Source organism: Eulemur rufifrons, chromosome 8 (genome assembly GCF_041146395.1).
Source record: "Eulemur rufifrons isolate Redbay chromosome 8, OSU_ERuf_1, whole genome shotgun sequence".
Classification (NCBI taxonomy): domain Eukaryota; kingdom Metazoa; phylum Chordata; class Mammalia; order Primates; family Lemuridae; genus Eulemur; species Eulemur rufifrons.
The window spans coordinates 17,335,877-17,354,253 of NC_090990.1; the positions used below are offsets into that span (position 1 = coordinate 17,335,877).

The window sequence follows — 18,377 nt, forward strand, 5'->3', positions numbered from 1 at the left end:
GCAAGTCTGTCTTACTCAGTACTCTCTAGTAGGCCCTCAACAAACACTGAATAGATAATTCTCTTCCTTCAGAGTAGAGGAGGGGATAATTAAAAAAAAAAAAAAAGAATAGATAATTCTCCGACTACAAAGCTCATGCTCTTTCCAATACTTCTGGGCTCTTACAGAGGAAGAAAGCTGAAAAGCTGAAAACATGTATTTTCTTTTTTTTTTTTTTTTTTTTGAGACAGAGTCTCACTCTGTTGCCCAGGCTAGGGTGCCATGGCATCAGCCTAGCTCACAGCAACCTCAAACTCCTGGGCTCAAGTGATCCTTCTGCCTCAGCCTCCAGAGTAGCTGGGACTACAGGCATGTGCCACCATGTCTGGCTAATTTTTTTCTATATAGTTTTAGTTGTCCAGCTAATTTCTTTCTATTTTTAGTAGATATGGGGTCTCGCTCTTGCTCAGGCTGGTCTCGAACTCCCAAGCTCAAACGATCCACCCGCCTCAGCCTCCCAGAGTGCTAGGATTATAGGCATGAGCCACCGCGCCCGGTCAAAAACATGTATTTATATAAATGCTGGAACACAAGAAGTGAAGGATGTGAAAGCTGCCGAAAGGCTCCACCAGGTGAAAGTGGCTTGGGAAGGACCTTCTCGAGAAGGTGGCCACAGTGCTTTGGGCAGATGGGAGATAAGACAGCCGGCAGATGGAGATGTCTGTTTTTCTGCCCTTTGAGAATAAGTTAAGACCCTGCAGCCATCACTAGGCAAGGAATATGGCAAGGTCTGGGGGAGAGAAGCTCTCACCTGAAGGCTCCCAGGCCATGGGAGAAGATGATCAAGGGGTATCCAGAGTCCTTTGTCTTAAATGGGCCATTCCAGCTAACAGGCAGGCGACAAGATCCTAGAAAAGACATGGGCTGTAGAATCTCTGGCTGCCCCAAAGCTGTAATCCCAAAGGCAGCTGGAGGGAGGCATGGGTGGGGACATGTGTTCCTCCCCTCTGGAGAATCACCGTAGGCCCCTGAGCAGCCCAGGGCAATCAGTCACCTATTCTTCCCCCTTTTCTTCCCTGGAAAGAGTGAACACAATAGAAAATGCGAGGACAAATCAAAGGGGCAGTATGAGCAACCCTGAGGTCAATCACTGAGATGCCAAGGCAGTGGGTAGAGTTCAGGGGTGGGGCCTTTCAGGGAAGTAGATGATTCAATGTTACCCCATCCGGAAGAGGGGGCACCGGAGACTGAATGTTCCTCGATAGTTAATCTTTCTGTGATATACACAGTAGCTGGCACAGAGTGGGAAATACTACATGCTGAATAAGTGAGTAATAAATGCCACTTATGGAACGCACTCCATGTCCCATGCACTGCAGGAGGCTTTGCATACATCCCACACTACAACCTTGCACAGGCAGCTGTTCAGACAGGTTAAGCAACTTGCCCAAGCTTCACAGCTAGTAAATTATACAGTCTTGATTCAAATCCAGAAGAGTCCAATTTGCTATCCCAAGCTCTTATGGATGCAATTCTCTCCCAACACCCCGCACCGTGCTAGCTGACAGATGCCCCCCTACAACAGGGCTGGACACTGCAAGCTACAAGGGAGTGTGTCTACTTGAGGATCTCCTAGGAACATAACCAAACATCTGGGAAAGCATCTGGGGGTCAGGCCAGCCCTTACCCACAGCCAGGCTGAACATCAGCCCCCCCCAGCGCTTATTAAACTGCAGGTAGTCAGCCAGACCGGTGCAGTACTCATAGCGGGGAATCCACAGGGGCTGCTCCGTGGTCTCCTCTGCCTCTTGGCAGGGGTAGAAGAGTCGAAAGAAGCTCCCCTGTAGGAAAGAAGAGATCAACTGCTCAGAGCAAGAAGCCGAAGCACTGCTACATCTCCCAACAGACACACTCAGCAGGTATTGGGGCACCAGCAAACGGGGCACCGAAACAGGGAAACTTAAGGTTCAATGAACATACCAGAATTTTACATCCAGAAATCCAGACGCAATTTTATTTTTAAGCATATATGTAAAGCTTATGTTATTTCAAATAGCCAACTACATTTTGATTACATCCGAGGGATGCACCCAAAATATGTTAAGTGCTTGAGACATTGAAAGATTTAGATCTGGCCTTGAGCTAGAGATCAGCCCTTGTGCTGAACAGGGTGGCATCAGTGGCTCACCCAGCTGCTCAGCGAAGCTTGGCTCTCAGGAAGCAACGGCACACTCACTTCACATGGGAGTAGGTGAAGGGTTACCAGGAAGTGTGTGCCTCTCGCAGGGAGGAGTCCAAGGGCTGGCAGAGAAAGATCTAGGAACTGATGGAGGGCAAGTCCAGAAGCCAAAGCAGGAGAGGAAAAGAGAAGGAGGCAGGAAAGGAGAAAAGGAGCTATCCTCCTACCCAGTGTGGGGAGCCCAAGGCCAGTGGCACGTGGGCCCATGCTCTTCCTCTCACATGGTTAGGATGAGATGGAAAATCTTTCCAGGATCAGGTATCTGCCCTCAACCAGGTGAGAAGATCTGCGAGCTGCCTTTGAAGCTAGAGTCCCTCTTTCCTCCTGACTGGAAAAAGTGCCCACCATCTCTGTCTATTAGGATGTTTCTAGTATGTGGAAAGAGGAAGAAATAGGTCAGGAAAGACAGACCTGGGGGTTTGGTAACCAAATCCAGACCAGCTCTAACTCAGTTTCCCCCACATGGAATTGCACAATCAGACTTGTGATCAGTAAGTCACGGTGCAGGCAGAAGCGTGGAGACACTCACCTGGAGACTCTGACCCTCCATCACATCCCCGCAGCCTACGAGGTGGGGTCCTGTGACAGGTGGAAAACCCACGGACTGGTTGGCCCCCATTTCATCACAGGTGAATCCAATCAATGACTTAGGCGCTGCTGAACTTGATGTCTGGAGGGCAGAACATAGAACAGCCTCCTGCTGGTTTCCTCTTGGCTTCCTGTTGCTTAGACGTGTCATGTGCCACCCCTGTCCACCGTCCTTACCACTCCATCCTCCCTGCCCGTCACTCACTAAATCTTGCACACCCTCTACTTTGTCTTTGCCAAGGTTTGTAGGGGCCTTTTTTTTTTTTTTTTTTTTGGTGGGGTGAGGAGATGGTTATGAAGAGGAGAGAACATCCACACTCCTTAAAACCTACTAACAAGTGTTTAACAGCACCTACTACGTGCCCAGCATAGCAGTGACTGCTGCAGAGACTATAACACAGACCTTGCCCTCATGAGGCTGACAGTAACCACTAAGATCTATAGGTGACTCTGCCAGCACTGTACGAAGCCCTCTACATACATTGCAACATTTCTTTCTTTCAACCAACTCTTTGAGGTAGGTACTATTAAGACCCTGTTTTACAGATGAAGAAACTAAGGGCAGAGAGGTTGATAACTGTCCCAAGTTACCCTGCGTATAGGTGGCAAACCCAGGTCTGTCTAATCCAGAAGCTGAGAGCTCTTGACCATTACTGATCTTGCTCATGGGGAGACTCAGTTACAGACATGCAAAGTCACTGACCTAGACTATTGACTATAAGGTGGCACTTGTCCTAGGCCAGGAACGATGAGAAGGTTTAGACAGGCAGGGGAGAGGGAGGAAAGCACTTCCAGACAACACATAAGAGCAAAGAAAGGCAGACAGGGAAGAGTATCATGTGGGCAGTAGATCAAACAGGAGCCTTAACGTGACAGGTGAGCACACTTCTGGCTAGACAATATTCTTAGCTGCCTCCTAAATTGAGGCTGGTGCCATTGCTCCCTAGCCCTCTTCAATTTTATCATCACCAACACCATCATCATCATCACAGTTACTCTGTGCCAGGAACTACTCTAAGTGCTTTACATATATTATTTAATTTAATCCTTACAACAATCCTCTGAGACATGTATTATCATCTCATTTTATAGATGAGGAAACTGATGCTTGAAAAAGGTAAGTAATTTACCCAAGAACATACAGCAAGCACAGTCAGAATTTGATCACGGGCAACATGACTGTAACTGGTGAATGTGGTCAAACTTCCTAGGATCCATTGCCTTGTGATTTGGGTGGGGTTCACCTCTCCCTAACCTCTAGAGTTGGGCCTCAATTAACCTGAGCCAATCAGTCCTTGTTATCTGCTCGTCAGTATTTGGACAAAAAGTGGACATACGACATTAAGTTGGTCCAATAAGAGTAAAGCCCAGAACTTTGTTCAATAGTGGAGGAGAGAAAAGTTCTCTCTTGTTTTGAACCAGTGTGATGTGCAGATGTCACCTGTCAAGTGGCTTTGAACCATTGCCTTGAACTTTGCCACCATGGTGAATAGCAGAGCTGGGAGAATCACAGAGAAATGGAGTCACATTTGTTAAGACATTAAGAATCCATGGATTAGGCCATACCTGAAACCTGACCCGCTCCTAGACTTTCTAGTTACATGAAGCAATACATTCCCTTTCTTGTTTAAATGAACTGAATTTAGATTTCTGTTGCTTACAGCTGGGCGCGGTGGCTCACGCCTGTAATCCTAGCACTCTGGGAGGCTGAGGCAGGAGGATCACTTGAGCTCAGGAGTTTGAGACCAGCCTGAGCAAGAGCGAGACCCTGTCTCTACTAAAAATAGAAAGAAATTATATGGACAGCTAAAATATATATAGAAAAAAAAAATTAGCCGGGCATGGTGGCACATGCCTGTAGTCCCAGCTACTCAGGAGGCTGAGGCAGAAGGATTGCTTAAGCCCAGGAGTCTGAGGTTGCTGTGAGCTAGGCTGATGCCACGGCACTCTAGCCTGAGCAACAGAGCGAGACTCTGTCTTCAAAAAAAAAGATTTCTGTTGCTTACAACCAAAAGCATCTACATGGTTACACTGAGTCCTGGGCCCACACTGTTAATCATTAAATTATTCTGCTTCCTTTAAGATTCTCCAGGAGGGATCAGGGAGTTCAAGTCAAAGCATGTCTGGGCAAGAAGAGACCTTACAGACCATTTCTGTCAATACTCTCCACAATCCCCTTCCCCTCCCCCCAGTACATACATGCACTTCACTGACGAAGAGATTAAGTGAGCTGCTGGAGGATACGCGCAGAACTGTTATTACAACACACAGATCTCCTGATTGCCAACTGCCAATTGTCTGGTCCAATGGAAAACCCCAAGTAACCACAATGTCATTCCATTTAACTTTGGAAGATAATAAATGATTTTCTTTTTACTACAGGCTTAACTTCTTCATTTTGTTTCTCTGAAGCAAAATTTAAAAACAAAGCCAATTCTTTTTCAAAAAAAGAAGCTAAGCTCCTTATGCAGGCAGTGGATTGTTCAACCAGAGTCAAGCTGGATGAGCACTACTTGGCCTCAGACCCTGACCTTCCCCCGCTTGCTGTTACAGGGTATACACACTGAAGACCTACAGCTGGGGCCACAAGATGCGTCACCCACATGATACGCATCACCCATATGACAATGAAGCAGCTGCAAGTTCTAACTGTCATAAAAGAGAAGCAGACAAAATACTGCAGGAGTTCTGAGAAGGAGTGCTCCTTTAGCTTGAGGGTGGAGGGCGGGGAAGGTGAACAAGGCTGGCATGCATGCAAGCAGAAGTCAGTGGTGAGCGAAGGCGCAGTAACAAGAAAGCACGTGTGAGAAACAGAACACAAGGAGACCAGATTTGGAGGGTAGCAGTCCTTCAAGTGCTGGGCTAAAGAGCTGGAATCTACTCTGGAAATGAGGTCATGGATGTAAGAAATACTAAGTCTGAAAGAGCCACGCTTGAGGCCCAGCTCCTGCTGCCTGGCTTTCTTACCCCGGGCAAGTCATCTGATCTCTCTAAGCCTGACTCCCCATCTGTACAGTGGGAATACTATCCATCCTCACAGGGTTGCTATGGAGATAAAATGAAATGATGCATTTAAAGTGCCTAGTATAGTACTAGGCTTTTAAGAAGAATCCAAGAAATATTTGTTGATTGAGAGAAAAGCAGGAACAATTGAGCAGGATTTGGCAACTGAGTGGATGTGGAGAGTCCAGAGAGAGAAAAGAGCCAAAAGATGAGTCAGATTTCAGGATCGCATAACCAGGACAATAGTCCCTAAGCTTCTCATGGGAAGAGATTTTTGTCTCACCCTGCACAGAGAGCAGTGCTCGGGATGGCATTCGGGATCAGTGGACTTGAAAACAGCCACACAGGAAGGCAGAACTCTCTGGTGCCCTTGGCAAGTTTTTGGGAGGGTCATCCACTAAATTCTGTTTGGAAATAAATAAAAACTAAGGAAGCTAATTGGCCAGAGTGAGGCTAACACAAAAATGAATCTGTGTTCACTAGGCTCACATTGACTGACGCCCAAGTAGGATGGGAAGATGGGAAAATCCAATCTAACTTGCAAATTTTGCCTAAGAGGCATTCACACAGCATTCAGAGGCATTTCTAATGGAAAATTCCAAGGAATTTTCCAAGGAAATCAGTCCATGTGTCTTACCTTCTTCTGCTCACTTTGTCTAAACAATTCGTGCCTGTCCAGAAGCCTGTCTATCCATCAAGGCCAGGGAAATCTCTAGTCCTCTGTGAAGCTTTCCCAAGTCCTTCCAACCTTTGCTCCTCCTGCCTCTGAGCACTGTCTACATCCCTCATCCGGTAGCCAATCACAGGCTGTCTTAGGGCAGCTCTTGCATTTGTAACCATTCTAGAAGTTTTCAATCAGTGACTTGCCTGCAACAGTGGTCCACGTAGAATCTAGGTCAGAGGTTCCTGAACCTATCAATACAATGACCCGGGAAATTTTTCAAAAATGTATATTCTAGGGCCCCTATTCCCAGAGGTCAATTAGTTTTTAAAAGCTTCCCAGGTGTTTCCGATCAGCAAGGTTTGAGAACCTCTGGTCCAGATGGTACAAAGGACTTTTATTCAGACATGTGTGCATGCAACAAACACTTAGGATATACTGTGTTCTGGCCATTAAAAATCATGAAAATCACCATTTTCATGATTACGATTTCACTTGGGATGATCCCCATGGCCACCCAGCCACTAGACTTAATGCAGTGCTCTGTATAAAGTTGGTCTCAATAATTAATTTATCCAATGAATACTATTTAATTTCCTACACATTTATGTCTTATCTCTTCAGATATACTCCAGTGGTAATGACTGTTTTATACTTCTTTGTAGGCCAAACCATCTATTCACATACTTTCCCCATATAGTAGAGACTCAATAAATGCTCCTTCATTTGGCTTTGATTTAAACCATCTCAATTTTTATTTAGCCTTTGTCTTTCTGGTCTATAAATAAAGCTACACAGTATAGTGGGAAAAGAAAGGCTTTAGTGACTCTGCCACTCTCGTTAGCTGTGTGATCTTGAGCAAGTTCCTTTAACTCTAAACCTCTGATAATTTATCCACATGATAGAAATAACTACTCAAGAGGTTGTTGATGCAGATTAAATAATGTATGCAAAGTACCTACAGCACAGAAGGCACCAGTTTTGGTAGAAGGTAGCTATAATCATTTTAACTAACTACATGACCTCTTAAGTTCCTTATATGTAAAATGGGGACACTTCCTAAGTGAAATTTAAATAAGAAAACTGATAGTGCCTAGGGTCTGGTACATTTTAAGGGCCCATAAAATGTTAGGAACTAATTAGCAACGCTAATCTCTTTCATCATACTCAGCCAAGGTCTCTTTCATTTGTTCTGGATTAAACCTTTTGGCAAAACGGATTCTCTCCTTCCAGGCTTTTCAGGCCTGAGACGTCCCTACCAAAGCCAGAGTCTAATAAAGAGGCCTAGCAGAGCCCAGAGGGAATGGATGGGCTTAAACTGCAGCTGTCCTCTCCTGCTGGGGTTCTGTTTCTAGTGAGGAGGGGACTGCCCCCCTGCCAGCTGTATGGGCCTCTCATCACGGATATTTCAGGACAGAGTCCAAGATAAGCACTTCTCCGGTGCTTCCTTTCAGACAAAGCTCTCTGGAGACTAAGAGCTCACTGGTCGGACCTTTTGTTCTCTGGAGGAAGTGAGGAAATCTCACCCTGCTCTTAGAGGACGAAGCACTCAAGGGATGGGTTTGAGCAACAAGGTGGCACAGCTAGAAAAGAGCCCTTATAAGGGCGTTCCAGAGCATCGATAATTGTAATAAAAAATAATCTGTCACTTATGGAGGCTTTACAGTTTACAGAGCACCTTCACACATCCTAACTAATTGGCTCTGCACACAACCCTACCCTAAGACTGACGGAGCAACTCTTCTTCGTCTCCATTTTAGAGAGACGAAGAGAGTGAGTCCCAGAGTTGAATCTGCCCCAGGTCACAGAGTGAGAGGCACAGCGGGACTAGATCGGGTCTGCTGACTTCAAGTCCACGGCTGCTCTGTGGATCGGGAAGAAGGAATGGAAACCCCTTGCTCCACCGGTGTGAAAAACAAGCAAATGAGAGTAAGAATGAAGCACACAAGGTGTGGAGGAGCAGAAGGAAGCCCAGGTTCAGGGGGGTGAGGCTGCCGATCAGGGTGGGGCAGAGCGATCAGGGTGAGGCTGGGGGGTCCGGCATGTGGCTGCGGGCTCGGGATGGGGTTGCGGGGCTGGGTCCTGAGACGAGCGCTCAGGGTGGGATTCCAGGGGCGCCGGGAGCGAAGGCGCGAGGGACGGTGGGAGGGTTAAGGGTGTGGGTGGATATCGGAGGTGTCTCCACAGACAGAAAGGACGAAGATTAATGTGCAGGTCCTGCGACTGAGAGACGAGGAGGCCCCAGACTGGGCCGGAATACGAAAAAGTCTGCAGACAGCTCAGTTGAGGACAGGAGCTCTCTCCAGTCAAACTTACCCAGTCAGGTTGATCCCTCAGAAGCAGCCCAAGACGTTTAACTCGACGGAAACTAAAAACCGCCCACGAACCCGTGGCCCTTTGGTAGTTGTAGTTTCCAGGGCTCACCATGCGCGCTTAAAAGCAGTTTCTGCCTCTCTATCGAAAATTACAACTTCCGAGGTGCACCGCGCGAGATTGTGCCTCACAACCCTAGGACTACAATTCCCAGAGTTCTATGCGGCTCCCGTGGGTGGGTACATGAAACCGCCCAAGGCCCAGGAATGCGGTGCGAGTCCTCCCCCTGGTGGCCTGAGGAGGAACAGCCACGATTACAAGTCTCGAGCGGAGGGTTACTGTTCGGTCTCGAGTGGTGGGTTACTGTTCAGTCTCGTTAGTAACCCTCCGCCTCACTGTTCCTCAAATAGTTCTCGGGCGTGCCTAGCAATGGCTTCACTTTATTCTCAGGGAAATGGGGAGGTGATCGGGGCTTGTTTTGTGCTCCCCCACTCTTTGCTTCCTGTGAGAATACAAGATCGATCATTCAAATTAAGGGCATATTTCCTACCAGCTTGCACTTGTTGACACCTGTGAATTTCCATTGTTCTTCGCAAAAGACTCTCTGGCCGGGAACAGGGAGGAACCCGAGAGGTCAGCTGATCCGCATCCACGCCCCGCTTTGCCGCCTGATGCTGGTTCTTAGCGTCACTGATGAACAAGACACCCTCCCTAACCTCAACACGATTCACAGTTTAGCAGAGAATTCAGACGAATGAATAATTACAACACACTGATAATGTGACCTAGTGTGGGAGACACAGCAAGTGTTGGAGCCTTGGAAGGGACACCTGCCCAGGCTTGGGGAAAAGGGGCAATGTCAGCAAGGCTTCTTAGAGAAAGAGATGTTAAAATTGAGACCTGAAGGAACCGACTTAGCCAGGAGTACAGAGAGTGTGTAGAATTGTTAAGGAACCCGCAAGGGATGTTCTATGTGTTACTCGCTGCACAGAAAGCCAATTACTGAAACAACGAGGATTGCCAAGGAAGAAAGGAGATTTATTGTGCAGGATGTCAACCAGGAGGTGGGAGGACAACCTCAAATCCACCTGCAGCTCCAGCTGATGAGGTCAGGGGTTTTTCTAGAGGTGAAATGAATAATGCATGAAGTGAGTGAGCATCACTACAGTGAGAAATCAAACTAGTACATACATTGCATGAGCAAAAAATGGTGGATAAGCCCCTCCCAGGGCAGAGAATTTAGTAGTATAATGAGGTGGGTGTTAATACTGGTCACTCTTTTCTCTTGTGTGCATATAGGTTGCAGAGAGTAGGATGCTCAGGAGGTCCTTGGGCAAGATTTGTGGTAGAATGCCGCTTATCTTGACTTCTCTGGACAATTAGGTAGTATAAAGCCTTGTGATTATCTCATTACTACAAAGAGGGTCCAACATTTTTGAAAAACAACTCAAAAGGGAGGGGATCAGTGAAAAAGAAAATTACAAACTTCTGGTCAGGAAATCTGACTGGCCTGGGAACTTGAAACGTAAGAGAACTGCAAAAAGGCGTTTTTGTTCAGGGAGCCAGTTACAGAATGTTTCAGACACGGTATGGGAAGTTCAGTGCTGGCTGGAGCAGAGCATGAGGGATGCAATGGAGGGACAGATACCTGGGGAGGTAGGCAGGGCCCCATCCTCAAGAGTCCTGTAAACTTCCATAAGAAATTTGGATCAAAAAACAACAACAACAACAAAAAAAAAAAAAAAAAAAAAAACAGAAGAGAAGTGGTGTGATCACGGAGGCGGAGATCAGAGTGATGTGGCCAGAAGCCAAGGAATGTGGGCAGCCACCAGAACCTGAGCAAGCAACAGTTCTACCCTTGAGTCCCCAGAAGGAGTGTGCCCCAGCTGACACTTTGATTTTGGATTTCTGGACTCCAGAACTCTGAGAGGGTAAATGTCTATTGTTTTAAGCCACGTTTGTGGTAATTTGTTACAGCAAACATAGGAAACTAATACACCAGGTGAACTAAAAAAAAAGAAAGAAAAAAATTGGATCATTCAGGCAGCTCAAAAACTTGCGATGGCTCTCTACTGTCTACGGAAGGAGGTCTCAATTTCTTAGCCTGGCATTCCAGGTCCTCCCCAAGCTGCCCCCTCCCCCAGCAGGAGTGTTGGTCGTGCCACTTTCTGACAGGAATCCGCGTCCTCGGCCCTGCGCTGCACCCGGCTCCGTGGACCTGCTCACCGTCCTCAGGATGCAGCAGGTCTCATCGTTCCCTCCGCCAGGGACCCGCTGGGTCCTCTGCCCTGCCTGGGGGCTATGTAATCCCGTGCTTCCTTTAAAGTTCCTCTAGGTACTCCCTCTACATGAAGCTTCCCTGACCCCTCCAGTCCTGAAGGACCTCCACCTGCTTTCAGTTGCTGGGACATTTGTATGTCCCTGTCATTTGGAGGCTTTACCCCCACAACCCGGTGCCATTTACTAGGTTGAAGGTTTCAATTCTCCAGCAACTCCTGAGCTTCTTGAGGTGAGGTGCTGAGTCCTACAGCTTCTCCCTCCACCCACCCACTTCATGTCCCCCCAATCACCAGTGTCCAGAGACCCTGCACACTGTCCTCCTGGCACACTGCCACCACCTGGTTCTTCTAGGAGCCAAGGTAAAGTCATCAGGAAGAGTGACGGCAGCACCGCACTGTGGTAATTAAGCTTCAGATCTGATTAAAGCTGTGGTTGGTGGCAGTGACCACAGAACATAAAAAGCTTAGTGCAGATAAGAGAGCAGCTCCCTTTGGCTAATTAATTGGTGCCGTGCAGCTGGCCGAGCACCCGCGCCAAACCAGAGCTTCTGGTCCTGGGAGGAACAGCTCAGATTATTTCTTCCGGGCTCCTGCCCCCAGACCAGGCCACGCTGGAGCCATTTGCTGGCCAGCTGGGTTTAAAATTCCCCAGGGCTGGGGATGCCACAGCCTCCTTTACCTCCTTTCACTGTTAGGAAGATTTTCCTTGGGCCCAATTTTATTGCAAAATAAAATAGTTGAGTTCAATTACATTTCTGATCTAGTCTCTTCTGGAATAAACAACCCAATGTCTTTAGAATTTCAGCAAGTGGTTGATTTTCTAGCCTCTTTGTCATAATCTCATCCTCCAATAGCCTGAGTTTCCCTTCTTGTCAGCTTCCACTCCGACTCCAGCCTTTTCCTTGTCGCTAAAGTACTTTAAGTTGGTATTGGGGTGACCAGCTCTGTTTTTTATTTTTTTATATATTTAAAAGATTTTTTTCATGTCAGTGACGTTTAGTGACTATGTGACCAGCTTTGGGTTCCTTGTTCCCCCACTACTTGCTGAAGTTGATGGATGACACTTTTTTAATCAAGGTGTAATAGGTATACAATAAAGTATGTAATGTGCACTCAACTTAAGTATACAGCTTAATTTAAAAAAAAAAAATCATGGGTTGTAACTACCACCTAGTTCAAAATGTAAAAAACATTTCTAATACCCCAAAAGGTTGCCTTCTCAGTTTATAATCAACCACCCTCTATCCTCCATAAGAAACCACTATTTTTCCTGCTCTGATCATCAGCTAGTTTTAGGGAGCAACATGTTGTAACTTTTGACAGTGATATTTTACGCTCAGTGATCCATCAATGGATGATACTCATGTCAATACCATTCCAGTCAAAGACCACCAGGAACACACCTGTAATTAATCAAGTTGTATTGGTCATTCATTGCAGCAAGCGAGGATGCATGTCGCAGGGTTGCATGGGGGCATGTCAGTAAGAGGGTGTAAGAAAGGACTACTTATAGAATTTGGGCTTTTGTTAGATAATTAGGGAAGCAGGGCTTGGCTTTGGATTGGATGCTGTCAAGAGCAGGGTTAATTCTATGACTGGGTGTCTTAATAAAGTTTATCTAAGAGGAAAGACTAGGCCAAGGCTAAAGCTGTCATAGGTAAGAAGCCATAGTCTCTCATATTAGCAAGTATAGGGGGATGGTGGGTCTTTTTTGTGGCTTGGACAATGTCATTTTTTTGGTCTGTGTTCAGACATGATTATGGAGTGGTCGTCGTGTCTTGATCCTTCACGGTCACAGAGTGGCCTTGTCTGGTGCTGATGTTCTGTGAAATTGTTTATGTTCAACAGGAGAAGGCCAAGGCCCAGCTGTGAGTGTCAGGCTGGCTCTTAGAGGTCACGAGCTGCTTTTGTCTTTCTCATTTAGCAACATATGGTGATGTCTCTCCTGGGCTGCATGCTGAGTATATAGAAACGACTTGTCTTTGTGTCTTTGGGGACTTCACAGTTAGTGGGGAAAGTGGACAAGAAAAACAAATATATACCATTGCAAAGCACTATAGTTAAGGGAGTTAAGTGTCTGGTCTCTGGAGACAGGTCACTGAGTTTATTTATTTATTATTATTATCATTATTATTTTTGAGACGAGATCTCACTCCGTTGCCCAGGCTGGGGTACAGTGGTGTGATAATAGCTCCCGCAGCCCCAGCTCCTCGGCTCAAGTGATCGTCCCACCTTAGCCTCCCAAGTAGCTAGGACTACAGGACTACACCATCATGCCTGGCTATCTTTTTATTTTTTTTTTTAATTTTTTTGTGGAAACAGAGTCTTGCTATTTTGCCCAGGCTGGCCTGAAACTCCTGGCCTCAAGTGATCCTCCCGCCTCAGCCTCCCAGAGTGCTGGGATTATAGGTGTGAGCCACTGCACCCAGCCTGGCTACTGAGTTTAAATCCCAGCCCTACCACTTCCTAACTGTAAGAACTTGGGCAATGACTATTTTCAAAGCTCAGTTTCCTCATCAGTAAATTGGGCTGACAACAATATTTACGTTATGGAGTTGTTGCAAGGGTACAATGAGCTAAACATGGATAACTGGTTACTTAAACAGGTAGCACTTAATGCGGGGCAGAAATAGATCCAGATGTGGGGGCTTGAAGCTTACACAGTTTTGGGGGGAGATTCTATAAGAAAAAGAATTTTAAAATATCTTACTCTTTCAAACTCTGTAAAACATGACTGAGCGCATTGCTGGGTCCCCGCTAGGGACTCAGAAGAGGCTCTGAAGATTTAACTTCATTAGCTTCTCGATAACTCTGACTGCGGGAAAGGGTAAAAATTATACAATAGTTTTATTCTTTTCAGATCACTGTCTTCAAGCAAGCACTCTCCAAATATCCTTGCCCTTAGCTGAAACCTGCTCGAGTACCCTTAGCTCTTGTTTGTATTCTAGCCTAGAAGTCAGGGGCAAAGGCTAGTGATGGAGGAGTTGACTTAGGTTTGGTTCTGAATACAGCTGCACCTACTGGTTTCCAGCATTGGAGTCCAAATGAATCTCTTTAATATCTTTTTAACAAGCTGTATAGGCCAGATGTGGTGGCTCGTGCTTGTAATCCCAGGCCAAGGTGGGAGGATTGCTCGAGGCCAGGAGTTTAAGACCAGCCTGGGAAAAAACCTGCCCTGTCTCTAAAAAAAAAAAAAAAAAAATGTAAATAATAAATAAAAAACAAGATGTACTTAACAAAGGTCAAACACAGGAAATGTCCTTGTCTATTATTGTTACTGTAACAATTCTTCCGTTCAAAAACTGTTTATTGAGAACCTAGTATGTCCTAGGCACTGTGCTCAGTGCTGGATATAGAGCAGTGAACGAGAGAGATGAACTCTCTGCCCACGTGGTGCTTTCATTCCAGTGAGAGGAGACAGATAAAAAAACAAACACGCAACCAAGATAATTACTGTGTTAAATGACGGCTCTGCTGGGTGTGAGGAGCAGGAGGAAGGTGGCGGGGCCTGAGCCCAGTGAGCAGGGGAGAGGGCAGAAGACAGCCTGGAGGGAAGGCGGGATCAGTCCAGAGCGCCTTCCAGGCCATGGAAAGGAGACTGGGTTTCATTCTAGGTGTGATGGGAGCCACTGGGGACTGGCTTTAAAATCGAGGTTTGATTATGATGTTGGTGTGGCAAGTCCAGCGGATCAGGAGATGACTGCCAGCGAAGGGGGAGGGGCCAGTTCCCAAGAGGAGGGGCACATCATGCCATGGGGGCCACATGGGGATGTAGCAGGGTCAGTGAGGAGGCAGAGAGGGAGCCAGGGAAAAACATGGGCGGGAGCCTGTGTTGTGGTTTCCTTGGGAAGGAATGGACAAGGCAGGCCACGCAGGCTCAGGATCGCCTAATCTGAATACTTTCAGCAGGCTCTGGACACAGGGGTTGTCCCTAGTTGTCTGGTACCTGGCCCTGGGGTGACCAGGGCAGGGGAATAGTGGCCCTGAGTGCGAGAGTCCGACAGAGGAGGTGGCTTAGGGTGTGCACGTGAAAGGCGCACTCAAGGGCTGGTTGCTCTAGGAACTGGCTAGGAGGCCCTGGTGTCACAGCATCGAAATGCAGAAAAGAAATTAATACAGAGTTAAAGCCAAGGGGGCAAGTGGTGTATACTTTAACCAGATCCTCCGGCTGCTGGATGAGAAAGTATTTTAGCGAGCCAGGAGGAAAGTTAGAGAGGAGAGGCTAAGTGAAGGCAGCTTAGTCCAGGGCGAGGGCAGGGAAGGTGGGAGCCAGGCTGGTTTCAGGGTTCGCGTGGAGGTGGGGCTGGCAGGACCTGAAGAACATCCGACAAGGACTCCGTCCGGATTACAGGAGGCAGCTGGAAACCCATCCTGTTCTTATTTCCGGGATTCACATCTGTGCTTCCCCCCTTAGGTGGGGATGGACTGTCTCACTCTTCTGATGTTAACAACTTATTAAAGGAATTCTAGAAAATGAGACCTCCAGGATTAGAGACAGACATAAAGCGTCCAGCATGATGCCAGGCACACGGCAGGTACTGAACAAATCAACTGATTTTTCTTCCATAAGGGAAAGTAGAAGGTCCAGGAGAGCTGGTGTCAGACCACGGTTTGGGTCCTGGCTCTACCCTGCACAGCTGGGTGACCCCAGACAAGTGATTTCACCTCTCTGCATCTCCCTTCCCTAATCTGGAGGCAGAGATAAGAGCGCCTAGCTCTTCTGGTGGTTGTGAGAATTCAGTGAGGCCAAGTGTGTAAGGGTCCCAGCCCCAGCAGGGCTCCAAGGATTATAGCAGTAATTATGGCATTTAAGGGATGTCAGCCTGGGGTCAGGCTCCTGGGGGGCCAAGACTCAGAAATGGGACGGAGGCCCTTTCACCTCCTCCTTGGAGTGCTCTATGCCACTATGCGCCTGCTCCCCATGCCCCAGCTCCCACCCCTCTGCTGGGCATCTCCTCAAAGAGCCAACAGGAAGCTGTGTCCACTCTGGGAAGGGAGGAGAGGAGAAATAAACCTTCCCCCCTTGGCTTTGGAAAGCAAACTGTTAATTACCTGGGGTTCTCAGCAGCCTGCCCGCTGGGTAAACATTTGCCAAGCTGGCTCCACTGAGTAACCCCTTGGCGCCCAGGGCTGAGGAAGAGATGTCGGAGTGTGGGCTGCTGGGGGGCAGGGTGGGGGGGCTGGAGTCCAGGAACTAACTTGAGGGAGGCTGGGCACGGCTTCTGAAGCCTTCAAAGAGACGCTAATTCAGGCGAAACATTCAGGAGGAAGGAACAGAAAGACTTCGGGATCAGGGTTGCAAATCACTGCACTTGGCCTGTCCAGTCCTGCTGTTCCCCAGACCCCTGCCCCAGGAATGCAGCCCCCAAAGCATGGCCCGGGCTGAAAGCTCAGCCTGCAGCATGAGGCATGGACTGTGCCCTGTGTGTGAGGGGCTGGACCAGGGACGCCTGCCCACCCCAGTCCCCTGGCTTTCTCTGGAAAACAGAAACCCACCCTAGAGGAAGCAGAGACCCACCTCCCAGAGGAGGGAGCCCAGATCCTGGGCCACGTCTCGGTGCAGCTGGTTAGAAGCTGGGCTTGGGTGGACCGTAATTATTCACTGTACATAACTGTACAGTTTGCCAAGCACTTTCCCACGCGTCATCTCATCCAGTGAGTCCCACAATAAACCTGTAAAGAGGGAATTAGGCCCCTGTGACGCAGTGGTTCAAATCCAGGTTCTGTTACTCACTGGCTGTGTAGTCTTGGTGCAGTCACCTCCCTGAACCTCACTAACCTCGTCTATAAAATGGGGAGAAGAGCCACTCGCCCTGGCGGTTTTGCTGTGAGGCTTAAATGAAATCCTGGATCTAGACAGCTCAGTAGTGCTTGGCACGTGGCCAACACTGCCCTCAGTTTCCCCATTGTACAGAAGAGGAAAATGAGCTTTGGTGAACTATCAAATTATAATCCTCTGGCCGGGCGTGGTGGCTCTCACCTGTAATCCTGGCACTCTGGCAGGCTGAGGTGGGAGGATCGCTTGAGCTCAGGTTCAAGACCAGCCTGAGCAAGAGCGAGACCCCATCTCTACAAAAAATAGGAAAATGAGTTTGTCGTGGTAGTGCACACCTGTAGTCCCAGCTCCTTGGGAGGCTGAGGCAGGAGGATCCCTTGAGCCCAGGAGTTTAAAGTTGCTGTGAGCTAGGCTGACACCATTGCACTAGCGCAGGGCAACAGAATTAAGACTCTGTCTCAAAAAAAAAACACCCCAAATTATATTTATATATATATATATGTACATATAGATATATAAATCCTGTAAATGTTAAAAAATTGTCATGCAAATACATAGAGAGCACATGTCTATGCTATATTTGATTCATTCATGAGGAATCTACCAGGGTGATGAAGCTGGTCCCAAGGACTCACTGAGGACAGTCAAGAAAGCGCAGAGAACGCTGGAACAAGATGGCTAGTTAGATTCCAGGCTGGCAAACATCCTATTGTGCATGACCTATAACCTTTGGGGGGTGATCTCTACTGGTCAGAAATCATTAGTATCACTTTTGGACAAAAATTATTTGTATTGTATCTGTTTTCTACAAATAGCATCTTAGTTCTCAGACTTATAAAATGTCTGTGCTTTGATGCGTAAGGAATAAAAAGTCAAAGTGACCCTCCTTTAGGGAGTCACATGGCACTTGGGGGTGAGTTAGACAATGCCCCAATGGGACAAGAAAAGTCACACAGTCTCCTCACTGCCTCACTTCCAAGTTTTGTATAATTTTCTTTAACAAGGTCAAATATTGACTGGATAGCAAATGGAAGGACTGACCTTCCAGCCTGTGTCAGGATCACTTCTGAGTAAGAATTCCAGATCTTTCTGCTCTGGAAAGCCTAGTCCTGCTACCACTTTCAGCTGATAAGAAAATGAAGGCCCAGAAAAAGGGTGTGACTTGTCCGAGATCACATGCCGTGCCTGGGAAAGGAACAGAGGCCAGACCCTGCTTGCCTGACACCCCATCCCTGGGTCCCCAGGCAGCTTCCCTGGTCCTGCACCAGGTGGGGTCCAGGTGTGGGCTACCTACTCTGAGCAGGAACTGCTCTGCATCCCCAGGGTCTTCAGGGGGCAGACTCACTCCAGCAAAGCCGGCTGGTAGTACAGTCTTATGAGATTCGCCATGGTGTGCAGTTATCTGTGCTCAAGCAAGAGCCGAAACCCAGAGCCTCCTGAAACCTCCACCCCTCCCCCTGCTAGTTCTGCAGTAGACACGCAGGCAGCCCAGAGTGGGAGGCACAGACAGCCCCAGACAAGAAGCAGCAGATGGGTTTC

At 47.7% G+C, this 18,377-nt stretch overlaps 1 protein-coding gene across 1 annotated transcript in view; it reads right to left on the reverse strand.

Annotated features, from left to right (window-relative positions):
• PAFAH2 (platelet activating factor acetylhydrolase 2) overlaps positions 1-8,827 on the reverse strand; it is a 34,415-nt gene extending 25,588 nt beyond the window's left edge. The window contains exons 1-4 of the mRNA XM_069477483.1: positions 8,787-8,827; positions 2,748-2,888; positions 1,667-1,820; positions 791-887 (exon numbers count right to left, since the gene is read on the reverse strand). Coding sequence (XP_069333584.1) covers positions 791-887; positions 1,667-1,820; positions 2,748-2,837 — 341 coding nt within the window. The 5' untranslated portion in view covers positions 2,838-2,888; positions 8,787-8,827. The remainder of the gene's footprint in view (positions 1-790; positions 888-1,666; positions 1,821-2,747; positions 2,889-8,786) is intronic.
• Positions 8,828-18,377: the final 9,550 nt, after the last annotated feature.